This window comes from Penicillium crustosum (genome assembly GCF_028827405.1).
Source record: "Penicillium crustosum strain IBT 35664 chromosome Unknown utg000002l_segment0_segment0, whole genome shotgun sequence".
Classification (NCBI taxonomy): domain Eukaryota; kingdom Fungi; phylum Ascomycota; class Eurotiomycetes; order Eurotiales; family Aspergillaceae; genus Penicillium; species Penicillium crustosum.
The window spans coordinates 4,910,309-4,935,769 of NW_026623123.1; the positions used below are offsets into that span (position 1 = coordinate 4,910,309).

General features: G+C 47.2%; 11 protein-coding genes across 11 annotated transcripts; 4 read left to right on the forward strand and 7 right to left on the reverse strand.

Annotated features, from left to right (window-relative positions):
* Nucleotides 1-104: 104 nt before the first annotated feature.
* Nucleotides 105-2,493, reverse strand: N7487_005354 (mediator of RNA polymerase II transcription subunit 17; the record flags this gene model as incomplete). The annotated part of the gene is made up of 4 exons (XM_056873101.1): nucleotides 105-1,378; nucleotides 1,443-1,828; nucleotides 1,885-2,247; nucleotides 2,441-2,493. 4 exons carry the CDS (start codon nucleotides 2,491-2,493, stop codon nucleotides 105-107), a joined length of 2,076 nt encoding a protein of 691 aa, XP_056730821.1.
* Nucleotides 2,494-2,923: 430 nt separating this feature from the next.
* On the forward strand, nucleotides 2,924-3,865 carry N7487_005355 (SDR family oxidoreductase; the record flags this gene model as incomplete). Its single annotated transcript, XM_056873102.1, has 4 exons — nucleotides 2,924-3,234; nucleotides 3,284-3,391; nucleotides 3,460-3,616; nucleotides 3,680-3,865. The coding sequence occupies 4 exons, from the start codon at nucleotides 2,924-2,926 to the stop codon at nucleotides 3,863-3,865; spliced, it is 762 nt and encodes a 253-aa protein (XP_056730822.1).
* A 240-nt stretch (nucleotides 3,866-4,105) lies between these two features.
* N7487_005356 (glycoside hydrolase family 1 protein) lies at nucleotides 4,106-6,207 on the reverse strand (the record flags this gene model as incomplete). The annotated part of the gene is made up of 5 exons (XM_056873103.1): nucleotides 4,106-5,026; nucleotides 5,089-5,229; nucleotides 5,293-5,715; nucleotides 5,778-5,994; nucleotides 6,041-6,207. 5 exons carry the CDS (start codon nucleotides 6,205-6,207, stop codon nucleotides 4,106-4,108), a joined length of 1,869 nt encoding a protein of 622 aa, XP_056730823.1.
* A 970-nt stretch (nucleotides 6,208-7,177) lies between these two features.
* N7487_005357 (zinc-dependent alcohol dehydrogenase) lies at nucleotides 7,178-8,414 on the reverse strand (the record flags this gene model as incomplete). Its single annotated transcript, XM_056873104.1, has 3 exons — nucleotides 7,178-7,869; nucleotides 7,927-8,217; nucleotides 8,294-8,414. 3 exons carry the CDS (start codon nucleotides 8,412-8,414, stop codon nucleotides 7,178-7,180), a joined length of 1,104 nt encoding a protein of 367 aa, XP_056730824.1.
* Nucleotides 8,415-8,980: 566 nt separating this feature from the next.
* On the reverse strand, nucleotides 8,981-10,479 carry N7487_005358 (glycoside hydrolase family 76 protein; the record flags this gene model as incomplete). Its single annotated transcript, XM_056873105.1, has 3 exons — nucleotides 8,981-9,550; nucleotides 9,613-10,316; nucleotides 10,371-10,479. 3 exons carry the CDS (start codon nucleotides 10,477-10,479, stop codon nucleotides 8,981-8,983), a joined length of 1,383 nt encoding a protein of 460 aa, XP_056730825.1.
* Nucleotides 10,480-12,281: 1,802 nt separating this feature from the next.
* N7487_005359 (putative glycosyl hydrolase) lies at nucleotides 12,282-15,027 on the forward strand (the record flags this gene model as incomplete). Its single annotated transcript, XM_056873106.1, has 2 exons — nucleotides 12,282-13,565; nucleotides 13,624-15,027. The coding sequence occupies 2 exons, from the start codon at nucleotides 12,282-12,284 to the stop codon at nucleotides 15,025-15,027; spliced, it is 2,688 nt and encodes an 895-aa protein (XP_056730826.1).
* A 368-nt stretch (nucleotides 15,028-15,395) lies between these two features.
* On the reverse strand, nucleotides 15,396-16,699 carry N7487_005360 (TauD/TfdA dioxygenase family protein; the record flags this gene model as incomplete). The annotated part of the gene is made up of 5 exons (XM_056873107.1): nucleotides 15,396-15,599; nucleotides 15,666-15,769; nucleotides 15,823-16,264; nucleotides 16,330-16,424; nucleotides 16,474-16,699. The coding sequence occupies 5 exons, from the start codon at nucleotides 16,697-16,699 to the stop codon at nucleotides 15,396-15,398; spliced, it is 1,071 nt and encodes a 356-aa protein (XP_056730827.1).
* A 714-nt stretch (nucleotides 16,700-17,413) lies between these two features.
* Nucleotides 17,414-19,364, forward strand: N7487_005361 (putative MFS transporter; the record flags this gene model as incomplete). The annotated part of the gene is made up of 7 exons (XM_056873108.1): nucleotides 17,414-17,647; nucleotides 17,698-17,793; nucleotides 17,848-18,132; nucleotides 18,207-18,332; nucleotides 18,386-18,481; nucleotides 18,534-19,059; nucleotides 19,126-19,364. The coding sequence occupies 7 exons, from the start codon at nucleotides 17,414-17,416 to the stop codon at nucleotides 19,362-19,364; spliced, it is 1,602 nt and encodes a 533-aa protein (XP_056730828.1).
* A 309-nt stretch (nucleotides 19,365-19,673) lies between these two features.
* Nucleotides 19,674-21,252, reverse strand: N7487_005362 (fungal specific transcription factor domain-containing protein; the record flags this gene model as incomplete). The annotated part of the gene is made up of 3 exons (XM_056873109.1): nucleotides 19,674-20,231; nucleotides 20,284-20,758; nucleotides 20,813-21,252. The coding sequence occupies 3 exons, from the start codon at nucleotides 21,250-21,252 to the stop codon at nucleotides 19,674-19,676; spliced, it is 1,473 nt and encodes a 490-aa protein (XP_056730829.1).
* Nucleotides 21,253-22,152: 900 nt separating this feature from the next.
* Nucleotides 22,153-23,426, forward strand: N7487_005363 (uncharacterized protein; the record flags this gene model as incomplete). Its single annotated transcript, XM_056873110.1, has 5 exons — nucleotides 22,153-22,247; nucleotides 22,315-22,337; nucleotides 22,392-22,458; nucleotides 22,507-23,149; nucleotides 23,202-23,426. 5 exons carry the CDS (start codon nucleotides 22,153-22,155, stop codon nucleotides 23,424-23,426), a joined length of 1,053 nt encoding a protein of 350 aa, XP_056730830.1.
* A 1,025-nt stretch (nucleotides 23,427-24,451) lies between these two features.
* Nucleotides 24,452-25,359, reverse strand: N7487_005364 (uncharacterized protein; the record flags this gene model as incomplete). Its single annotated transcript, XM_056873111.1, has 2 exons — nucleotides 24,452-24,464; nucleotides 24,551-25,359. The coding sequence occupies 2 exons, from the start codon at nucleotides 25,357-25,359 to the stop codon at nucleotides 24,452-24,454; spliced, it is 822 nt and encodes a 273-aa protein (XP_056730831.1).
* Nucleotides 25,360-25,461: the final 102 nt, after the last annotated feature.

A 25,461-nucleotide genomic window follows, 5' to 3' on the forward strand; every position in this document is an offset into this window, starting at 1 on the left:
ACTAAACCACAAGCCCTGTTATTGAAGATCGGGAGACGATTATCGGCTCAAGGCGGGCTAGGGTGGAGTGGTTCGGCCCGATAGCAATCTACGCTCTCTGTGGGTCACGAACGTAACACATTGGTTGACACATAATCCATCAAAGAGGACTGCTTGGGTGATCCGGCAATAGGGGATGGTTTCCAGGTATGCGGGATTGAATGGTAAGCAGGCAATTCCCAATGCCCGCGCCCAGTTCCGTCAATACAGCGCACGGCATAGACCTCGACAGACAGTTCATCACGGGAGAGAGCAATCTTCATCTTTTTTCGTTTTTCTGATTTTGAAGGGATCAGAAGCTCACCATGTTCAGGGTAAATCGCTTCCCAGGTGCTTTTTGCTTGGTCTTTGTCACTTCCGGGTTGTGGTAGGTTGTTGTTGGACGAGACAGTGAAAACAACATCAAGCAACAAGAGATGGGTAATGGCGGCTTCTACTTCTTCCCTATGAGAAAGTTTACCGGGAGACTCAAGGTCCAGGAACTTGGGCATATTGAATGACACCTCAAAGCTGGTGCCGAAGGGTGGTGAGGAAAGATTGGTGTGAATGGCGATTGAGAAAGAACCCCGAGGGGTCAAGATTTTGCCGTTGAATGTAGACAGCAAGGGGGTAAGGAACTGATCAACGAGGGTCTCTACTGCTGGGGCAGAAGAGGTTTGTCTCCTTCTTGCTGCTGAAAAGACTCTTGAGGTGTACGCTGGTGGTTTCAACCCTGCCGATTGCAAAACACCGAAGAGATCCTTCAGTAAGGACTGAAGCCAGCGTACATGAGACATATGCTTGATGTAAGCTAGAGCTGGCCGAATAAGTTGATGCTCAGGAACAGGTCGCGTTTTCGGGGTCAGAGGCAGCGGAAGCAGAGTCCGACGACGCAAGTTTTGACGGTGGGCGTACGCCAACAATATCCGGATCGTATGTGCCAGACCCTCTGCAAGAGAAGTTCCTTGCTGTGAGATATCATTTTCGGGTTCCGGGGTATCTTCATCAGTATCAACCAAGTCCAGTAAAATTTCGAGATCATCGGAGGCAGGAATTTGAATGAGATTCTGACGTGTCGTCACGCCAAAGCTCGCGATCGCTCGAGCTTCTCGGACTAGCTCATGGAAGAGCTCCTCTTCATAAACAGTATCACGAGCTTGCAAAATCCGATCCTCAATGGTTTCGTTGCCATTGAAGGTAGAACGGGTCGGTTTAGAGCTTCCCGAAAGCCGACCATTTTGTATCACTCGTACTCTGACAAAGCGGGCTTTAGATGGGATCAATCCTTCGTCCAATAGCAAAGCTCCATCCTCGGCTCGGCGTAAGGAAGCAAGGCCGCGGTCGCGGAAAACTGGCGTGGCTGTATTTGGTTGTGGTCAGCAGGCGCTTCATATTATATCGATGTCACGCCGGTATGCGCTCACCTTCAAGGAACCCATATTGCACACCAAGCGATTGCTTTTCGCTTGGGAGACGGGAAACTTTCCACCCTTTATCCTTAACAGCCAGCACCTCGTTCCAGTATCGAGTCTCCGACGCGACTTCGGTCTCAAGTCTGGAGGCGGCCTGCAGAAGCTTGTTTGCAGCCGCATTGAAATTTTGGATCCGCCATCCTCTTGATACTGCTGATATGTCCTTGGCTTTAGATTCCGGTTTCGGGGGAGGGTTCACGACCTCGGCATTTAGCGAACCGAGGGGTGCGACTTGCTTGAGGAAGGCAGACATGGAGGTTTCGGCCTGACGCGGGGCTTGCTTGGAGAGCATAAGGGAGACGAAGTCGAGGGCGAACATGGTTTCCATGTGAGCTTGCCTGAAAAATCGTCAGTTCTCGCGCTGAGGGCATGGCTTCAATACCATTAGACTCACATGGCGAACTGGGTGATCTCGGCGCGCCGCTTGTACAGTTGCTCCAAGCGCTCTGTCGAGTCAAGATCGCTCGCATCTTGGTCACTCTCATCTGCCTCGTCCAACCCATCTTTTTCTTCCTCCTCAGCAATCTTGTTTCGAAGAACATCTTCGTTCACCTCGCGAAAAGAGCCCCACTGATTGTTGATTTGCGCGATCTCCACAGGTAGTGTATCTGGGCGATCACGCTTCTCAGGGATGGGGCGCAAAGGCAGGGTGAAGGAGTCGGCCATGGTGTCAATGCACCTGAAGATCCACCCCTCTGCGAAAATTAGCAAAACCAATGGCTTGTGAGGGGAAAAGAAAGAAGAACAAGTGGACGACCTGATAGGGACCTTAATTCGGTGACGTAAGTTGCACGTGATCGTCCCTGGCATTGAGATGGGATTGTCACTTGCAGTTGACTTTTGTTCCCCCATTGTTAACAGATTGGTTTTCTTTTCCTATACTGAAAATAAAACGGTGGTCCTAGTAATTTGCTTTGCATTAAGTTCCACAGAACTGTAGAAATAGTCACTGTGGGAAACATCGATGTCTCAAAGCACAATATATATATTTATAGCCCTCCATAACACTAGTCCTTCTTGCAGCTAATAAACAATGTAAATCTAAGGGAAATGTCCTTGAGCACACCAAAAGCAGACATTCCTCTTCATATATCAAACGCTGATACTACAAATTAAATATCTCCGGATTTTATGCAACAAGTCTAAGGTAACCGAAGTCTACCTCGATATCTAGTAACCTATGTACATATAAAAATTCCTAGAAGTTATATCCGATCGGAAATTAATAGAGATATATATGTATATCCATGCATGTATACCTATGTAGGTAATTTAAGTATTTAAATACATGTATGTACCTGGCACCCCCGCAAGTTCTGTTTATCTGAGAGTCACTCGGGTTCTCCATCATACTTTCTACGTAATCATTGCACTTCAAACCTCCCATCCTATACCTGCCAGTCAACTTTCTCTGGAAATTACCCTCCTAATCTATGGCGTCGTATCTAGTGACTGGCGCTTCCCGAGGGCTCGGGTTAGCGCTGGTCACCCGTCTAGCAACATTGCCCAAAACTGAGGTGGGGACAATCATCGCCACCACGCGCCAGGACAATTCTGCTCGATTGAAGGAAATTGCAGATACCTCAGCGTTGCGAGTGCAGATTGTCAAATTAGATGTCACTGATGAATCTAGTGTAAAAGATGGGGTCGCGGCAGTAGAGCGCCAACTGAAAGGGAAGGGGCTTGACTATTTAGTCAACAACGCGGGAGTGAGTGACTGGTCCCCAAAAGGATTGGAAGGAATGTAAGTTGAATCTATTGTCGGAAATCTTGCTATGATACTAATTTTATAGGGACAATCTAAACGAGACCTTCAATGTCAATGTCACTGCGCCACACCTTGTATCGCGCGCTTTCCTGCCACTTTTGCGCAAAGGCGAGAAGAAAATGGTAATCAACATGTAAGAATACTGGAAAGAAATGACACGAGCCTCTTTATACTACTATACGAAGCTGACCCAAACAAAAGATCGACCACTCTAGGCTCTATGGCTATGGCTGATGCGTTTCGGCCCTTGTTGTCGCCGGCATACAAGATCTCGAAGGCCGCATTAAACATGCTCACTGTGCAATATGCCCAGCAATATGCGAGTGATGGCTTCACCTTTCTTGCAATCAGTCCTGGGGTAAGTCAAGCCTTTCATGTCATTTGTTGATCGCAAATTTCACCAATTTACTAACATCAAAAGTGGCTTCGCACTGACCTTGGTGGCTGTCGAGCTGATCTTCCAGTTGAAGTAGGCGCGGAGAAGGTCCTGGATATCATACAAAAGGCAACGCCAGAGCAGAACAGGAAATTTTTTAACATACATGTCCCTGGATGGGAGACGCGAGAGGGTCCAAACCAATATGATGGCAAAGAGATCCCTTGGTGATCTGGTAGAGCTCATTTCGACACTTTGCCTAGAATACCATACCAGGGAAGAGCCCCACAACGAATAATCACACAAAAGAATGGATTACTTCATATCTCACAGAGGAGGACCTGTGTGCTACTAGGGATTTCTTTTCATATAACTACATACGGCTATTGTGAGAAATGCGATTCAATTTGCTTGTTCATCGAGTCGATCCTAAATTTATCACTCTAGCCCTGAAATTCACCACTAGCCACCTCAGTCTTTGTTCGGCTGTCGAGTTTTCACAAAATCAACCAAGTCAAAGAAGCTCTTCTTGTAGTATCGCTGCTGGGTCGTGCGATTGACTGCCTGAATACCGAATTGCTGCGTGTAATCTCCAAATTCCCAATTGTCAACGAAGCTCCAAGCAAGGGCTCCCATAACATGCACACCATCTTCATATATTGACTTGAGAATTTCAGACATGAAGGAAAGATAATAGACGCTGCGTGGAGAATCAAAAAGCTGATCAGAGAGCTCCTCCGATTCCGCTTCTGCGTGTACCGGAAACCCAAACTCTGACACCAGAATTGGGCTTCGGAAAGTATTCCACAGGTAGAAGAGATACTCTCGGAAATATGTTGGTGTGATGTACACGTAGGATTCGGAGCGATATCCAATGTTCCATCCATAAACATTCTTTGTTTCTTGCTTGACGCAATATGGGAAAAGTTCATTCGAGCTTGATTGGTTGGCAGCGCAAGCCTCGATGCCTTCATTGGCTGGTGATACTACTGTAGCGGTATACGGATCGATCCCAAAGAAGTCGGATGTGTTGTGGATGTGGTTCAGTTCGGATTTGCTCAAGGGCTTGGCTCCAGGAAGTGTGTCTAACACGGATTTTGGGTATTGTTTACCCAAGAAGATCGGGTTTGCGAAGATACCCAGTTGCATTTCTTGGAAGCGATCAGCTGCCAGAACATGGCTAGAGTTTTTCGGATCTTTAGGCACTCCAAAGTTGTCGTTGAACTTTATGCCAATCTTCCCTGTAGCATTCAACGTATCATGGTAGAAGTGATAGACCTGGGCATGTGCTTTGACAACATGGTCCACTCCTTTGAAATTGAATGCATAGAGCAGGGGTTCATTAAAGGTCACCCATATTGGGACTCGGTCTGCATAATGAGAAAGAAGAATCTGGAGAGTTAGCCACGTCAAACTTGCGTGAATATTGATGGCTTGTGGACCAGAAATTATACCTTTCCATAGTTGACAAATGCGTCGACAAACGTTTCATTTTGATACCCGGCATTGTTGTAGCCAATATCTGGTTGTTTCGTAATATTATCGCTAGCGACAAACATCAACGGGCTGTCGAAATGAAGCATTGTAACCACCGGCTGCAATGATGATTAGAATATTAGACTTTAGAGGAATATACCGAGACGTCTGGGATTATTTACCGTCATTCCTGCATCGAGGACTGTATCAATCAAGTCATTATAATGATCAATGGCCTGTTGATTAACAGGTGTTCCTGGCAGAGCAAAAGGCAAAATCCGCGTCCATGGAATTGTAAAGCTGTAATACTCCACACCCATCGCAGCTAGTCGCTGTATATCTTGCTTATACAAGAAATAGTTTTCGTTGGTGACATAGTCCTTCGGCTTGCTGTCGGATACCAATTTCTCCAACAACGAAGGTCCTCGGCCATCCAACCCAATCGCGCCTTCGATCTGGGCTGCACTCCCTGCAACACCAAACACAAAGTCTTTGGGGAAATTATAGCAGTCTGTGGGACCAAAATAGTCACGCGGTGGCAAGACTAACTCACTGCTAGGCACAGGTGTGGGACTAACAGTTGTCGAGAACAACCCAGTGGTGGTCTAACGGAGTAAGCATCACCTCCATTTTAAATGAGAGAAAAATCCCGGGCCACACGACATACATAGTTGTGAAGATCTGCCTGTAGCCACATCGAGGACCAGGCAGCTTGTCCATACGGGTCCTTCGTGTCAGTTGCACTGATACTGGTTTGATCTGGAACCCAACTGCCCCACGTTGAGGTCGACCAGCTGGTGGTTAACTGCTTGACTACGTCTGTATAAGGCGCGGCATATTTCCTTGTTGTCGTCGGGGAAGGAACCGAGGTTGCATATCTCATACTCTAATTAGCAAGCGATAGAGTAACTATCTCCAGGTATTTCTTACCGAACTGTCTCATTCAAAGTGTAAGAGAAGGGCTGGAAGTGATACTTCGGGGTCACATTCGACTGTGTACATTGTGGTCGAGCGGAGTAACCGGTTGTTGTCACGTATACTTCCTGTGCCTGTGTGGCTACAGCCAAAGCAGCAATGGAAATGAACGGCACCCGCATTTCTAAGGAGAGTATTAGACAGTTTTGCTGTCTTGCACTTAGGAAACGATCCTTTCAAATAAATATTCCCCCTTAAATAAGACTTCCCCCTCAGACGGCAGTGGGTGCCGGCTAATTCTCGGTCCATGGGAACAGTACTGGATGGATGGCGCCAAACTCAAATTAAGTCAATTGGAATGCGTTCAGTGCCACAGCGTCACGTATCTAGCCTTTAATGGTGCTGATCGGCATACAAAGCCGGTGAGGACTTGCAATGGCTTATTACATCTACTACTTGGGGTATTCCCCGGCTTCTCCGCATTGTGCGCGTGCCGATCCCCATCTAGTAAAGTTGGGGAAAGAAAGTCGAACCGGAAACATATCCTGAACAGAAACCTTGTTCCGAAGAGATTGACAATACTTTCGCTACAATTAACTGTCACGTCATATCAACGCGTCTATGTATTTTACTACTCTAGTCGTATCCCGGGTTCGGAATATCCGGAGCGGCCCGCCATTATCCCATTTAAGCGTTCAGGCACAGTCACAACTCTCAAAAATTTAACATTATTTATTATAGATATAGTCCTTTGAAAGATTACTGGAATATCGACCTCGAATATGTTGCTAAAATGCGCTGGACACTTGTTTTAGACTTATGTAGCATTAATAGGCTGCATCATCCATCGAACTGGGCTTGTGGTTTAGTGGTATAATACTCCCTTAGCATGGGAGTGGTCCGGGGTTCGATTCCCTGCGAGTCCAATTTTTTTGCGCTTTTGCTTTTACTTACCAATTCCGAGTGTGAACATTTTCTGTTTGTATATCTTTTTTTTGGGACTATTCTATGGTTAATTGAAGTGTGTTGTTTGTATGGAGTAGTTTAAAATGAAACCAAGTTCCCTAAATAATGGTGGATGAATGAAACAGCATATGATTTGCAGAGCAGTTCAATGGAAGAAAATCCGCACGGATATATATTTCCACCCGTCTACTCCTCCCAGTTGAAATTGATCACAATCCGTCCGGCCACCTCCCCCTTCCGTAGTTGTTCCACAGCCTCGGGCATGCGATTTATCGGGTAGACTTCACAAATTTGCCTTAGAGCCCCTCGCCGTGCGAAATCCAATGCCATGGCAGTATCACTCCGGCTACCAACCAGGGTGCCCTTGATGGTAAGATTTTTGAAGATATACTGACAGGGGTCGGCTCCTATCGTCATCGACCCTGAAGGAGGAAGACCGATGCACATCACAATGCCTCCAATCCGGTCTCCGATAAATGAAACTGCTGTTCTATAAGCAGCAGGGGCTGTCACAAACACCCCATGAGCCCCAACGCCGTCCGCAATTTCCATCACAGCTTTGGCGGGATCGGCAACTTCTTTGAAATCCACAAAAGCCTCTGCACCCATCTCCAGCGCCAATTTCTGTTTGGATGCTCCCGTGTCTACCACAATCGGACGCATTCCCATGCCTTTAGCCAGCTGTACACCTTGAATTCCCACACCACCACCACCGCCGGGGAAAACAACCCAAGCCCCGGATCGAAGGTTAGACTCAATCAGAGATCGGTACATAGTGCTGGCACTACACATAATTGGGCCAGCAATTTCATCGGGGACCCCATCTGGAATTGGCGATGTATATCGTGCCGGTGATACCAAGTATTGCTGGTAAGTACCTGATATAATAAGCCGCAATCCGGACCATTGGAAATGATTTTTCAAGTTAGCCTTACCTGCCGTCTGTAGACCAGTGAGAATTGCGCCCTTGCAGTACGTCTCCTTGTCATCCCAGCAAAGTGCACAGGACCCGCATGTATCCATCATCGGTTTGATTCCGGCTCTATCGCCTAACTTGAAAGTCTTGACGTTGGCTCCAACTTTGACCACTACACCCGCACCTTCATGTCCCGGCGATCGCACACCAAACGCTGACATGAACGGGAGACCTATGTCTCCTTGCATCATATGGATGTCGGACGAGCAAAGTCCAGTGTAGTTGAGCTTGATTAAAACATCGTCGGGGCCTATATAAGAGCATTAGTGGACGCCAAATTGTGTGCACTGGAATATTTGTCAACCCAATGAAGATTGGGGGCCTACCTGGTTGTGGCACAGGAACCATCTGTACCTCGACATGGAAATTGGGGCCTTCGTTGACCACCACCCCCGCTTTACAGTGTGTGGGAATCTCGACTTGAGAATAATCCATGATGGAGCCCATGTTGTGATGATCTGTATTGCGAAAGCTCAAGAATGCAATGTTTTGTCCGAAGAGTCGTTCGTGCACACTATATAAAAGAATTCAGAAGAGAAAGTCGAAATCACTCCCCGGCAGGAAGCTCGGGAAATAGAAAATACACCGTGATAGCAACAAGCCGGGGAAATACAGAATACACTGTGATTGCAACGTATGCAACCCCTCTTTTTGCTGGCCTCATCGTAAATGGCTTGGCTTGACTGAGGAGTAGGTACATCTGTATGCGGGCATGCATATGCATCCTAACCGCCGGCATTCCCGCTTTGCATCGGGCGAGCAGGATCAAGGAATCGCGGGAATCCGGAGAGATAAAGCAAGACATTTTAGAGCGAGAATGATATGTCATATTCCAAAAGATTATTCACAAAAAAGTCACTAATCACGTCTAGAAATTAATATAAGAGAATAAGAGAGTCGCAAAGGCGACAGAGGGCCAGAAAAAAGGAGAAGAAAAAAAAAAAAAAAAAAAAGAAAAGAAAAGAAAAAGAAAATAAGTAAAGAAGAAAAACACCGAAGGAAAGAAATCAAGTTCACTCCCAAATGAGCCATCCAGTGGAACCGCCGAGGCCAATCATGAATAGCACGGTCAAAATGCCTGCACCAGCCCTGTCGCCTGAAGTTATCTCGTAGTCGAGACCGGGCGGGATTTTCTTTTCGGGCTTAGTACCAGCATTCGGATTGCCTTTACTCGTCCCACCATCGTCTTTGGTGACCGGGGCTGCGACGTGTGTGATCAGATTCGCTTGAATGACTTCAAGGGCTGCCATCTGCTGACCAAAGTCTTTTGTCTTATCCCACTTTTGCTCTGTCCACTTGAGACCACACACATTCTTGTTGATACCACCGGTACAAGTCTTGGCAGCTGCCTGTGCAGAGGCTTTTAGCCGTGTCATGATTGTGTCGTATGCGAAAGGGGCCATCTGAGCAGTTTGAGCCATCCAGCGGGAAAGATATCCTTTGAAAGAACGCTGGTCGACCATGCAAGTATTGACGCTCTCACAGGCTCGCTCGTACATAACGTTGGGTGGGTCGTGCGAAAAGAAAACACTTGATGAATTAATGATCTTCTCGGTGCGCTCCTTCCATTTGGGTTCTTCGGTCTGTTTAGTGTTAGATTATGTTTCGAAGCCTCGGAAGACATCAAAAGATGGAGTGCACTCACCAAGTTATACATATTAGCTGCCCCAAGCAAGAATACTCCAGCATTGTAAGTCCATTCAATCTGGTTGATGGGCTTGCACTCAGTGAGGTCACTAGCTCCATCGAAGAAGCGATACTCGGGGGTCATGAATCCAACTTCGGCAGTCCAGTCCCAGGCCTTCTCAGCCCAATCGTGGTACGTTTGATTCTTGGTGTACTTTGCCAGGCGAGAAGCAAGATTGAAGAATCCGCCAGTGGAGATGGTGTTTTTATAATTGTAGCCATTGTTCCACGTGAAAATCTGCCAGCGCAGGCCACCACCACACGAAGAAGTATCCCACCGGGGAGCTTGAGTATTGAAGACGGCCTGGGCCATTTCAAGCCATTGGGGTTGGCCTTCTGGAGGGTTTGGGAAGTTTCGCTCTGCTGCAGTCATAGCAGCGAAGGCCCAAAAGACTTGGTCGTCATTTCCTTCGGTTTTGCTCTGGTTGGCTGGCATGAATGCTTTGTTCTCTCCAGCCTGCCAGAGCAAGCCTTGAGTCGTGATGTTGTTCCAAGTATCATCGCCTGTGTAGAACCAGTAATCGATAAGGGTGTTGAACATGGCACCCGCCTCCCACCAGTAGTATGGATCCGGCAAATTACCTGGGTTGTCACCAGGATTCATACCAGTGTAGTAGCTCATCATGTTGCTGGCGACCAGTTTGGCTGCTTTCTTAATAGAAGCTTTTGATTTTGAATTAGTCGTTGACCATAGACAGATGAGAGAAGAATACCTACCTCCATCCTCAAGGTCCAGCTCTATCGCTTGCACAGTTGAAGTACTCAGAAGAGCTGTGGCCAGCAAACCCATCCATGAAGGTTGTGATGCATAATTGAAAACGCGCATGACAGCTGATGTACCGATTGACCTGAGATGAAAGTGCAACAGTAAATTCCTTCAAGCTTAGTTCAAAGAAGAATAGCTAAGCTTGAATCTTCTAAGGACGCTCTCGGAGGTGGGCAGCGACACGTCCCCAAAAACCAGTGGAGTTGTTGAAAGTATCGGAGTCAATTGCCTATCAACACAACTATGAGGCTTAAGAATTCGTAAGGTTGAATGGTATAGCTGGCCCTCAATCGTTGGCGAGATGAGGATATAGAGAGATGAAGAAAAGCCACCGAGCCAACATAAGACTCCCCAACATAGAAGTTAGAGGGGGATGTATATGTGTGTGTGTGTGTGGATTGGACAACCACATTCCAACCGCGTAGGAGCACTGGCATGGTAACAAGGCGTGGTTCCCCGGACCATTTGCACCTCCTGGAGGGGGAATTGCACCAAAGTACTTGCCATTTTTGACTGCATCAAGCGTGAAACCCACAATTACAATGGAGTTCTACCCAAGGTTGGATGAGAAGATGACAAGATTGCAACGCGCAGCCTTTCATTTCCATGGTTTCCATGTTGGTGCTCCACGATAAGGGATCGCCGTGACATTCCAGAGCAGCTGTCAAACAGATCAATTTGATCAACCTTGGAACCGAGGGAAGCTGACGAATCACCGGGGCGTATGATTGATTAGAGGAGACAGTGGATAAGGGGTGTAGACAGGGCAGTGTAGGGCCGCAAACGAACGCGATGCAACAATTGACGCATTCCGGTGTTGTAACCTGTACCCCTGTCCGGTAGGGGCCCACGCCCTGTCGCCTGTCCTTGCACGCGTGAATTAGAAGAGTACAATTACATTGTTACTTTTCTCTTATCTAGAAGAGTACCATGTCCTTGTTGTAAAAAAAAAAAAAAAAACGCAACCCATGTTAAAGGAGTTGTCATACAACGTAGGGGTTAGAACCTACGAGTTCCCGAAAAATAGGCATACCGCAGGGGAGCCCCTAAGGGAGGCTATGTATGTTGTAAGAAAGATTTTCTGAGCCAGTAAATAGGCAGTCAAATTTTTTAAAAGGAGTAGAATCATGTGAGACTTCCGAGGACTACAATAAGTACCTTGGAAGAGTATTTGCTAGATGTGACAAGTGATCGGAGCCTTGATGCCTTACTGCCTGAATTACTTGGTGCCCTGGTGCCTCCTTGATGCCTCAACACTCTGAGGCCTAAAATCTTGGCCTGATTCACCAGGCATAAACCATCGCGAAATCATTTCCACATTGCTAGGGGGCGCGGATATTCTAGGAACAAGATCCCTTTTTATTTCAGACCTTGGATTCGATATAACCAAGAGATCTGCACGGCAGGATGCAATGCCCTCAAAGTAACCTCAAGAGGACTAAGAAATAGAAGAGTCTGATAAATAGGTATGGCCCGAATAGGAATATGGTCAGGTTGTTCTCTCTCATCGGAACAGAAGTGAACCCCGGTCACTCTCACAACTCGGACGCTGAAGTTTCTCAGAAACTCTGTTAGGAAGTACCCCTGGTGATCCTACGCAGAACCGGGAAATATTGCATGTTTGCCGAAATGCCCGTATCAACTAGTCCTAGCCCAGAAAGTCGTCGGAGAACATAATCCAAACAAACAAAACAACCTATAATCCTACGGTCGTATAAACCTTCCATCGCGTGATGCAGTGTTACTTTGCTCTCAACGCCACTTCGTGGGTTTTCATATTTTAAATGAACAAGCAGTCGCATGCATTCTTCCAATACGAGCTCAGCATCACTGTTGGCCTCTGAAGGACCAGAGCAGACGAAATGATCATGCTCAAGAATATGAGCAAACTGTGCATAACACTGGCCATCAGTGCCGGTGCTTGTGTAGCGGCTACCGACTCCAAACCCCTTGTCGCCTCTGCTGGTGATATTGCTACTATCCCAGGATGGTACCTCCAATCGTCGACCAAAGTATCAGGTGGGATGGATGTACTCTCCGCACCAGGGAAAGATGTCTCATCATGGTATCGGGTTGGTGCTCGTGGCACTGTCATGGCTGGCCTTATTGAAAATGGGGTATACAACGAGACAGACTTGTTCTACTCGGACAACATGGAATCCGCCGCTGATCCCTCCATGTTCGATGCACCATGGCTTTACCGAGAAGAGTTTACATTGAACCCATCCACGGGACAATATTTTACCCTAAAGACACACGGTATCACATCCAAGGCAGACGTCTATCTGAACGGAGTGCTCATTGCATCAAGTGACCAACAGCAAGGCACCTATGGCGGCCACCAGTACAACATGACCGAGCATGTTGAGGATGGAGCCAATTGTCTACTCATTCGCGCGTACCCAACGAACTACCTTCGTGATTTTGCCCAGGGGTTTGTGGACTGGAATCCATACCCAGCCGATAATGGCACCGGCGTTTGGCGAAATGTGGAGGTTTCTCAGACTGGTGCGGTCTCGATGTCGCCATTCCGCGTCCTCACCGATTTTACTCACTCTACCTCTGAGCCGGTGAAGGTCACCCTTCGAACTGATTTGACCAACCACGAATCAATTGGCCATCAGGTGACGATTAAAGGCACTATCAAAGGGCCAGATGGCTCCGCAACTGTGCAGATTAGCGAGACATTTGATCTAAGGTCGAACGAAAAAAAGACGGTGTCTATAAGTGTGCCAATCGAGGACCCTGATATTTGGTGGCCTGCCATTTGGGGTGAACAGCCTTTATACACAGTACAGGCTAGCGCCATCATCCAGAAACCCGAGAAGTTGGTGTCAGATAGTTCAATCCCTCAACAATTCGGAATTCGCCATGTGTCATCGAAGTTGAACAACCACAATGATACCGAATTCTATGTCAATGGCGAGCCTTTCCAGGTCATCGGAGCTGGATATGGGCCGGATATCTTTTTGCGATTCGATATTGACCGGGTACAGAAGATTTTCGCCTACATGCTGGACATGGGGCTCAATACTGTGCGCTTGGAGGGAAAACAGGAGCACCCCGAACTTTATGACCTCGCAGATAAAATGGGGATGATGGTCCTGGCGGGATGGGAATGCTGTGATAAATGGGAGGGATGGTCGGTAAGTCTTTTCAACCCTCTACCTGAGACGCCAGACCACTGACAAAAAGAAAACATAGTACAATGACGAGGCCGACGGTGTCAAATGGGGAAAAGCAGACTACCCGGTTGCGAAAGCAGCAATGTTGCACGAGGCAGAGATGATGCAAAGCCATGCTTCAATGCTTGGATTTTTGGTGGGCTCAGATTTCTGGCCAAATGAGCAGGCCGCCGAGACCTATCTAGATGCCCTAAAAGTTATGGATTGGCCCAACCCAATCATTGCATCAGCCAGCAAGCGTGGCTACCCCGAAGCCCTTGGACCATCTGGAATGAAGATGGACGGCCCATACGACTGGGTACCCCCGAATTACTGGTACAATGACAAAGAAGGAGCAGCATTTGGCTTTGGATCTGAATTGGGCGCCGGAGTTGGAACCCCCGAGATGGGCAGCCTGAAAAAGTTCATGACTGATGACGAGCTGGAAACTCTCTGGAAAGAACCAAATGCAGACCAATATCATATGTCCCGCTATGATTCGCAGTTCTACGACCGGAAGCTCTACAACAAGGCTCTCTTTGCCCGATACGGAAAGCCTACTAGCCTGGAAGACTACATCATCAAAAGTCAGATGGCAGATTATGAGGCCACCCGAGTCCAGTTTGAAGCTTACGGAGCAAAGCAAAATGCCACTCGACCTGCCACAGGAGCTATTTATTGGATGTTAAATAGTGCCTGGCCAAACCTGCATTGGCAGTTGTTTGATTACTATCTCAGCCCTATGGCAGCCTACTTCGGCACCAAGGTTGGAGCACGCACGGAACATGTGGCTTATGATTATGAGAGCCATGAAATTTGGCTCATTAACCACTCGCTTGACAAGAGCGGAAACCGGCAAATCATGGTAGACTTCATTGATGCAGATGGCAAAGAAATATCCGGGGCCACAGTGGAGAGCAATACAACGCCCCATTCCTCAAAGGTGGTAGCTTCGCTTGCCGGAATTAAGAAAGTCAAAGATATCGGCTTCCTTCGTCTTACGCTCAGCGATTCAAAATCTCAAGCTGTCCTTAGCCGCAATGTTTACTGGCTCTCTCCTACCACCGATGTCTTGAACTGGCCAAAGTCTAACTGGTACACCACACCAGTTACGAAGTTTACCAAATACACCAAGCTGGAGACACTGAAACCGGCTACTTTGAAGGCTTCACTGCACAGCGTGGAGTCGCCAACAGACGATGGTTTGACTCATGCCGAGGTCGTGCTCGAAAACCAATCTGTAGGACCTGCAGTTTTCATTCGTCTGAATGCTATAAATACCTCCGAAAACGCGGAGATTGCACCGCTTTATTGGTCTGACAACTATGTAACTCTTTGGCCGAAAGAACAACTGCGGTTGACTGTTGCATTTGAAGGAGATATCAAGAATACTCTGATCGAAATCACAGGAAGAAATGTGGAGAAAGTGACTGTCAGGGCTTAGGATGTGAATTTGTATTAAGAGTCAACGTCTTGCTTGCAAATGAAGAAGGTTGTAGCTTACTTGCTATATAAAACCTTGCAAATATTGAAAACAATGTTCATTAAATACAGTGGTAATCGCAGTGTAAAGAAAGAATCACCTCCCCGGCTTTCTCAGGTTTAAATAACTAGTTAGTTATATGTCAATTATTTATACATGTATTATAAAGGGGATTATTTTACTATGGCTGAAGCTATCCTCGAATATGTGGCATTCGTGGATTCAATGACGCATTTTCATTCGTGTAAAACCAGGGCATTTGCCGTTGAGCAGATTTGCTGTCTTCGTTCTCATTAATACATGTATATTCCTTGTCTCCCAATGCCCTCTCAAGCCTTCCCCAGATCAGATCTCCTAGACTTCGACTGAGGGTCCAAATAAGGTGCTTCTCCCAGACTGCATACCCGGTCACCAGCTCGAGCCTCTGCATAGTCGTATGTGGCGCAGTGCCATGTAGAACGGTTGTCCCAGATCGCCAAATCATTCCGACTCCACCTGAAACGAACCTGGGCGTCGTGGTTTTGAGTCACCAACTACTTTCTGTCAGCCATCCTGAATACCTAGGTAGTGAGGTCATAGAGCAAGGTTTCTCAACTTACATTGAACAAATACTCCAGCAATAGATCCGATTCTTCTTTGGTCACGCCTTGAATTCGCTTAGTGAATCCTTTGTTCACATAAACGGATTTCCAGCCAGTCACCGCTATTGGGAAGTGTTAGTAATCTAAATTAGAAGAGGGATGCAGAGCCACATACGGTTAGTTCTGATGACAGGATGTGTTGCCCTGAGCTCTTCGCCCTGGTTGAGAGGCGAGCCACGGATTCCCTTTCGCAAGGGATTTCCCAGCCGTCGTGCCTCGTCGTGGAAGAATGTCGCATCGTGTGTGGCTGTCAAGCCCTCTAAGAATCTTGCCATCTCTGGCGAGAGACGGTCGTACACTTCGTACCCCGATGCCCATAATGTATCTCCTCCCGTCTCTGGGAGAGTGTGGATCTTGAGCATCGCGTAGTCAGATGGCACACGCTCAAAGCTAATATCGGAATGCCATCCCACTGAAGCAAATCGGCTTGTATCGCTGAGTTGATGGGTGAGACCGCCACCCTTCTTCTGCTTCTCGCTGCTAATAACACTGATTTGGTCGCCAAGCTCGCTTCCACTTTCCGTCAAGGGATGAACGTGTAAGCCCGAAGATTCTGGCTATCATCAAGTCAGTCTAGCAATCCCTAGGAAAAGAGCATGGCTTAGCCGTGAAAGGAACTCACGCATCCTGCTATCACACTCAATTTCTCCCCGAATGCCTGCATCTGCTGTGGCGTCAAATCTTGGTCACGCAGGAAGACCACACCTCGTCTCGATACTGTTTAATTGTTAGAAACATGCTACAAGAACATGGAAATTTAACATACTGGTCACGGCAAGGTCTTTAATAAACTGGTCACATTGCTCCAATTTCAGAATATCTGCGATTTGCAGTCCTTTGTATTCTGTGCCAATAACAGGCGTTAGGTCATTATGGGAATATGAGTCCAAACTGCCTGAATATTCAAGGGGTTGCGAGATGCGAGGTTGTGCCTCCTCGTTGCCTCCCTTAAATGTAGACATGGCGTTGGCGTTGGCGGCGATAGCTGGCATTTTACCCCTTTTTAATTCAACGATCGGATAAATTCGAGATGACAAAATAGCGACTTCCATGAAGCTTTAAAGCCGAGGCATTTCATACCTCAGATGTACCACGCTAGGCAAAAGTTAAACGGCGCTATTTTCGGTGGGGTGTCGGCGACAATTTCGGAGCTGTGACTATGGCGTGCTAATATGCCAATGTGATGAAATATTTTAAGACTAACCACAACAGTATTTTTTTAATGTTGATATAGCGCCTGGGAAAATTCATTGGAGTTTTGGAGATTCGATCGTAGGAAGCTGAACAGTATGAGTATTATAACTGATTCGTGGCTCAGGGGAGAAATATAGAAAATATCAGGAACAACCTTGGAATCTTTTAGTTCGGGATTGACGCTAAGGAATAGAAACCGCCGTTCGCTGGAAATAACCGTTATTATTTGTCCCAGATTTGCCTAGTCGATGATGTGCTTTACACTCTATCTTCTGCAATCCCTTCTAGATTTGAAGTATTCACGGTTAGCAGGACTAGGCATATAAAAAAAAATGCGCGTGTTTCTGACAATCATCCAACACTGGCTACAAGGACTAGATAACCCATGACTATATAACCATAGAAATCCCCATGCTATATAATTTTTTCACCGTTGCTATTCAAATTCTACTTTTTTGCGTTCATAGGGTCTCCCCAAGTGTATAAAATCTACAAGTCCTGCAAGAACAATCATGGCCGAGATTGGTCATGGCCCCATAGGCAAAACCAAATCTAGCGACGAGGAAAACAACAACCCCAAAGCCCCAACAGACATCATACAGGGCAGCCTTGCCAGTGTTACTGCTCCCCATGAGTCCTATGAAGGATACCATCGATTTGACCCGTCCGCTACTTGGACCGCCAAAGAGGAGAGAAGCGTTGTATTCAAGACGGACTTGATGCTGTTGTCGTTCATTTGTCTTATGGTATGTTTCCTTTTCTCCGGTTTATGAAGATCAATGCTAAGTAGAACCAGTTTTTTGGTCTCCAACTAGACCGTGGAAATCTATCGAATGCCGTCACGGACAACTTCCTCGTTGATTTGGGAATGACAACCAACGACTACAACAATGTGAGAAGGTTCAAAACAAAGTGGCACGACGCATACTAATATTTCATTTTAAAGGGCACGACTATCCAGTTGCTTGCATTCCTATCGACAGAAATTCCGGTGCAGCTCCTCATCAAGCGCTATGGGTTCAATCGAATCTTGCCTCTCATGATGATCGGTTGGAGTTTGGTGTCATGGACGCAAGCCTGGATCACAAATCGTGCTACGTTTTACATCACCCGCGCTCTGATCGGCGCCTTCGAAGGTGGTTTCATTCCGGGAACGATCTTGTTTGCGACTTATTTCTACAAAACACGCGAACTCTCTGTGCGCCTGGCATTCTTTTGGTCGACACTCAATGTATGTTCCCATCTCTACATTTCTGTAGCAGTTGCAAATCTACTCGAACTAATCATTATTTGCTTTTACCATAGGTTGCCCGCATTATATCTTCCCTTCTCGCAGCAGGAATTCTCCAAATGCGAGGAGTTCAGGGAAAGACCGGCTGGTTCTGGTTGTTCCTGATCGAGGGGCTGCTCACTTTCATGATCGGTGTTGTGGTACGATTTAACTCTATAACCTCACTGGAAATATGCATTCTGACATTTTGCAGGCCTTGCTCTATCTGCCCAGCTCTTCAACAAACACCAAAAGCTTTCTCATCCGCACCCCCTGGTACACGGAACGCCAGGAGGTGATCATGGTTAACGTACGTGTCTTTCCCCGTCTTAAAGGCCCATGAATTGTCTAACTCCCAACAGCGTCTCCTCCGCGACGACCCCTCGAAGGGACTCACTAATATCCAAGAACACGCCACTTTGCATGATCTCCTCGACGCATGGAGCGACAAGTCGATGTGGGGACTCTACTTGATCGGCCTCATTGCATACATTCCGCAAGGCCCGGTCCAGGCCTACCTCTCCCTGACCCTCAAACGCCTTGGATTTTCAACCTTTGATTCGAACATGCTTTCGATCCCCTCGGCCGCACTACAGATCATCCTCATGCTTGCCCTCTGTAAGAGCAGCGAGATTTTCAAAGAGCGTACCTTCCACTGCCTCTTCGGCGAGCTGTGGTCTCTGCCTCTGCTGGCAGCGTTGATCGCCCTGCCGAACGGCGGGTACAACTGGCCACGCTTCACGATTACCACCCTTATCTCGGGATATCCGTATTTCCACCCGATCGTGTCGGCATGGATTTCCGAGAACACGTTTGATGTCAAGAAGAGAGCCCTCACCGCAGCAACGTACAATGTCATCGTGCAGATTGGATCCGTGATTTCGTCCCGTGAGTTTTTGAGCATCTATTACCCCGATTTTATTTCATCCCGATCTATTGCTAATCTACGTACAGAAATCTACCGCAGCAGTGATTCTCCGTACTATCACACCGGAAACAAAGTTCTCATTTCGATATGTGTGTTAGCGCTGGTTGTCTTCGTCCTCCAGCGTGAGCTTCTGCGCTATCTGAACCGCCAAAAGGAGAAGAAGTGGAATGCTATGTCACCCGAGGAGCAAGAGCTGTACCAAGCCGATCAAGTTGCCAGAGAAAAGGAGGGCAACAAACGGCTAGATTTCCGCTTTTCATACTAGGTCATTCGGTTTTATGTTTGGATTAAGTACACATATATTTAGGTTGGATATATACATTTGAGCGCAACGCAAATATGCAAGACCGAATGCAAGACATAGTCTGGTATCAAACACGTCCAACTTCGAATCCTTTAGGAAAGTTCTGGGCTGCCATCTCATTAGCGAAAAAAGCTTTCAGACGGGAGTTGGCGGGGCTTACTCTGGGTCACAAAACTTCCAATCAGATTCTCGACGGAAGAGGGGCCATCGATGGTGATAATGAATGGTGCCCCGAGTGGCTCCTCGTCGTATCATCCAATTCTAGTGGATCTACATACCTCCGGTAAACTGTGGATCGTAACCGAATGCAGGGTAGCCATTATTTGCCGAAGAGAAACACGATTCCGCAAACCCACAGGCTAGCATATCGTCTAGACAAATCGGGTAATCGGCTTGCTCTTCCAGTGAATTAAGATTGCTAGGCACCCACCAATCCGTGCCAGTGGGGTGGATTGCAGGATTCAGCTCCCCGCTTTCGCGCCAACTTGGAATTGTAATGATGTGGTCGGGTCCTGGAAGTGGAGGTTCTTCCTGGACTAGTTGATTCTCGGATGTAGGTGTTTCAATGAAATGTCTACTGTTCACCGCCGCGCGTACTGCAGACGACATTGCGAGATCGGCTTTATATTGCGCTTCGGTCATTTTTTTATACAACACATCAACTAGTTCCTTATTCTCACCGCCATGGAAGGCGGATAAAAATGAGTGAAGTCGAGCCAAGATGTTGCATGGGCGACTATCGTCATTCCAGAACGAAGCCCTGGGTAGCATGGCCATATTAATCACCGCATCAGCCAGTGAATTGGCAATCCCATACAACTTCAACTCCTGCGTCTCTCGTCAGTAATATACATCTAAGAACATCCTTCTAGGAACGTACCATACCAAGCCCATGGGCTTTAATTGCAGCTTGAGGTAGCTTAGATACGATGTCCAGAAGTTCTTTTGCAACCAGGATGGGAAACGACGGAGAGTCAGCGCATTGAGAAGGAAAGAATTGGTGGTGTTTTGCTGAGACTTTCCATAGGATCATGCGCATCCAATGCCTAGTGACGCACAGGTCTGCTTTCTGTACGTCCGATATGTGATCCATTAAAGTTGACCCATCTTGTAGCCCATCATGCAACATTTTAAAAGATCTCGTGTCCAGATTTCTCATCTCGTCAGGGATTGAACATATCCCAAAATTGTCGTCTTCTATGAAATCGAACATCCTGGACTGTTCAAAGAGGCAGAACAAATTTAGAAGCTTTAAAAACGCAGGTAAAACTTGGGGTTCGCCGTCGAGATCCAGCTCGGGTGTTGAAATATTAGTCTTAAGCACAACAGGAAATTTGTGAAGAATGCAGACACCCCTATTTCAATATTAGAGTCTGAATCCTTTGGCAAGAAAGTGGGAAGAACTTTACCTCTCTGTGATAAATAGCAGCCACAACACTCGTCGGCGAATCTGCTGCTCATCTTGTGGTAGTCCAATATATGCTGTTTCGCGATGCAAACACATCATCTGGGCGAGAGATATGGCCTCTCTCAGGAAAAGTAGCGATTCGCTTCCACCTGCATGTTTGCTTTCATGGTATATATGCAGAAAAAATGACGTTCGCACCTTATTCAAACTCACTGCAGACGTGTATTCACCCAACCTTCGGGCTCTCATGCTTTCAGCTGCGAATGTATCGGCGGTGATCGGTTTACCATGCGAGAAGGTCTGCTCGAGTCTCAGTTGGGCAATTGTTGCGGCTGCAACAGCTGTCGCCAACGCATATGTCTCAATGTCGACGTCCCCGGTGACTTGTTGGAGAATAGATATTACATTTTTGGCATCAACAATTGGCCACACGGGATACATGCGCACATGATAGATATAGAGGGGGTAGGCAATGACATCCGTTGGGATTCGGCATGTAAATGATAAACTGTTCAATAATGGCCAAAATAAGGAAGGAACATGTTAATGTTTGACATTTGAATACGCACCTCTCTGATTGGCGATCACTGGATCGCCCGCCCGCTGGAAATTGAGTTGGGACGTCCGCCCCCTGCAGCTCCCTGAAGTGACTCGTATTCTGGCTAGACTGAGCTGCGGCTCCGCGCTGGACTTGATCGATCAGATACTGGGTTGTGGAACGCAGGCGTTGCGGACCGCGGGGCTGCTGGGCTCGAAGATATGTACACTTGATGCGAGAATTCCGGCAACCATGACATGGATAGCCATCTTTGCATCGGATCTTCAACTTTTCAATTAACACCACATCCTACATTCTAGTGAGCGCTGATTCTATCGCGATCCTCACCTTTCGAATCTTACAGCCATCGCAGGCGGTTTTGGTCGCCGGTGATCTGGCAGACATGCTGAAGGTATACGTGGGGTAAATTATGCGTCCTCAGGTACACAAAACCATGCCGAATCTAAAGCCGTTATTCAAGTGAAACATTAAAAGGGGGGATTGATAATAAATTGCGTTATACTGTTGACAGGGCACGCCATAGAGACAAGACCCACATCGTCTGGATCCCGAGAATGCCTCCGATCCGTCTCCACCCTCCAAATGATGATTGGCCCCAGTCCGGATTTTATTCAGCCAATCGTGGATCACAACCAAGTTTGTGCTGAAGTAGGTAAACACCTGGGCAGCAAGTCGCAGTACAAATTAATTTGATCCCCCTCTATTTCAATTTCTCTAGCTACAATTCGTGATAGATTTCTCCCCCTTTCTTTCTTTCCAGCAACTGACTGGACACTCAAGCCATGGCGTGGCCCAACAAGAACAAAGACATGCAATATCGCCGTCTGGGAAATTCCGGCCTGCATGTATCTGCCCTAGGATTGGGAGGATGGTTAACGTGAGAGGCCTTTCTATGTCACCCGAAAAAGATGGATGAAAATTTCTAACCTGGGCAAATCGTATAGGTTCGGAGGCCATGTGGAAAACCGTACGAGTGGCATTCAGTCCAAGGGCGCAATTTATTACTAACTTGACATTCTAGAGACTGCTTTTGACTGCATGAAGCAGGCTTATGACTGCGGTATCAATCTTTTCGACACAGCAGAAAGGTAAGCGATGAGCACATATACTAAAAGCCCATAAGCTCACAGTTGCAGTTATGCCGATGGTCAATCTGAAGTCGTAATGGGACAAGCCATTAAAAAGTTCGGCTGGAAGCGCAGCGATCTAGTCATCACTACTAAGCTAAACTGGGGTCTTGCAAATGGCGAAATCCTGGTCAATAACCACGGACTATCACGGAAACACATTGTTGAGGGTGCTCAGGCTTCTCTGGAGCGACTGCAGCTCGAATACGTTGATATCATTTACGCCCATCGCCCGGATCGTCTGACACCCATGGAAGAGACCGTCCGCGCCTTTAACCACGTTATTGAAAAGGGCTGGGCATTCTACTGGGGAACTTCTGAATGGTCTGCAGATGAGATCACCGAAGCTTGCGGGATAGCCAAGTCCCTGGGTCTCATCGCGCCTATTGTTGAGCAGCCTCTGTATAATATGTTGGATCGCGAGAGGGTTGAGGGACAGTTCCAGCGGATTTACTCGCGGTGCGGGATTGGTCTCACCACTTTCTCTCCGTTGAAGATGGGTCTGCTGAGTGGCAAGTACAACGATGCGATTGCAGCACCCCCGGCAGGCTCACGATTTGCCGAGAGCAACGACAAGTTTGCGAGCAGTGTCCGGAATGACTGGGAGAACGAGGAATGGGCCAGGAACATTCGCAAGATTACCGGACTTAAGGTATACCCATCATCAAACCACTCGGATCAAGAATGTGACTGACCCTCAATAGGAATTAGCGGATAGGCTGGGCGTCAAGCTCTCGCAGCTGGCACTGGCATGGTGTCTGAAGAACGAGAATGTCGCATCGGTGATCACGGGTGCTTCGAGACCAGAGCAGATCGTCGACAACGTACAAAGCCTGAAGCTTTTGCCGATGTTGACTCCTGAAATCATGACAGAGATTGATGAGTACCTGCTTAACAAGCCTACCCAGGACCCTGCTAGACAGGATTGATAGTTCGTTTCCTATTCCAGTATATTATGTTGATGAATACTATGGTTATGATACCTATTGTTGTTCAGGGCTTATAGTACGCCGAACGCACCACTGTGCCACATCAAATATGTGAACTTAGCCTGTAGATGCCATTTACTTGCTTTAAAAAAAGGAGATAGGGAGAGAGAGACAGCCAAGGGAAGACAGCTGTACTTTAGAGCGATAACATCGCCCGGTCGTCCGGGGCGCAAAGGGAAAAGCAGGATAGATCTGCTTGGACTGGCCAGCTCCTTGACTTTTCCCAGACTCTCAGACCAAATTCGGTTGGGCAAAGAACGCTGCAATTTCACATTTCATCCAATCCAGACGCCCTATCTTCTTCCATCGTTGGAGTCTTGGTTCGAGGCTGACACACTTTAATATCACCTCGATAAATCAGCCTTAACCTAGAAATGACAACGTAACAGCGGCAGCGCTCTTTTGCCTTTAATAGGGTGCGACGGGTAGATATTAACGAGGGCTGCAAAATGCACTATTCAAATATTCTATTACTGAGTCTAGAAGGAGAGAGATTATCAGTTTTATACGGAAAGAAAGTCTTACTATATAAGACTTGAAAAAATTATGTAGATATGTCAACACAGAACCCTATAAGCAGATATTTGTCAAAGTCCTGAGGTATTCCTAAAAGAAAAAGAGTAGAAAAAAAAATAAAGAGAAAACATGCGCCACAATGTAAAATGTACAAACGTCATATGGAAACGACCTTCCCTAAAGTACTTTCAGTCTTTATCTGTAATAAATTTAACACATGTGAAATCCTCGACCCAGAATAATCGATCCCAAGGATAGTGGGAGCTTTGAGATCTTCGGAGTAAAATAAGTTGAGATGGTGGCCCTTCGAAGTGCATAATGAAGCTGTCTTTGGAATGTCGGGAAAGGTTAAGAGATCTTTAACAGGCGTACTGGCCCACAGACAATATAGCGAGATACTTTGCAGAGCCAGAAACCCCTGACTTAACTCCTCGAGAAAAGGAGCCCAGTCACTTCCTGGCGCTAGAGAAACATGATATAATGTAAGTGAAATCAAGTTTGGGCGGATATTGGCGAGTAATTTATGGAGATCGGGACCCCGCATAGACGTTCGGAACAAGCCGAGTTCGCGTAGTTGAGAAAAACTGGCACTCTCAGCTAATTCATGCACGAACTCAGATGCCAAGTCGTGGGAGCCGACGTTTAATAGGAGGGTCTGAAGATTCGGAGCGCTAAGAACGAGCTCAAGCAGGAAGCCGAAGTTATCCAACGTGAGATATTGTTCCAACGATAGCTTCTGTAGATTGGCCCACACAATCTTGAACTCGGGTTGGCGATAGAGAAGCTTGGGGAGACGACGCATGTCCATGATCAAGGTGCGCGAGTATTTGTTGGCATATATAAGATGGAACGAGGAAACTGGCAGACGAGCATCGACGACAAGGGCAAAGAACACAGCGACAGCGTCCGTGATAGTGACGTGGCTCATATCCGGATGACCCTCTGGATATCGACAAAAAATAAAGAATGATCGACAATTAGTCAAGTTCTGGACCAGATTATCACGCAGAGACCGAATCGCTTCAACCTCTAGAGGAGCGGAGATAGGACCCCATGGATGTCGGTCCCAAACCAAGCCGCGACCGACCCCATTTTGAAGCATGAAGGCCAACCCGTTGACGTAAGGACGTAATGCAACATTCTGCGACAGAGCGTTGATACGGCGCAGACTTTCTCCAGAGAGGTCGGTCTTGATGGATGAAAAGAACCGCTGCGCAAAGTGATGAAACGTTTTCCTCTGAAGCCCACGACAGACTAAACGTAGGGCTAATAAGCCATCTGCATCGAGTAAGTCTGCAATCAACTCGACCAGCTCAACTGGGAGGGAAGGAAGATAAGCTAGTGAGCCTGGCTTCATTGCGTGAGTATGTACATGTCATGGAAGAGTGAAGAATGACGAAAGGTGGAGAACGTGGAGAGGGTGGAGAAAAGAGCTTCCCCGGATTCCCGAAACCTCCAG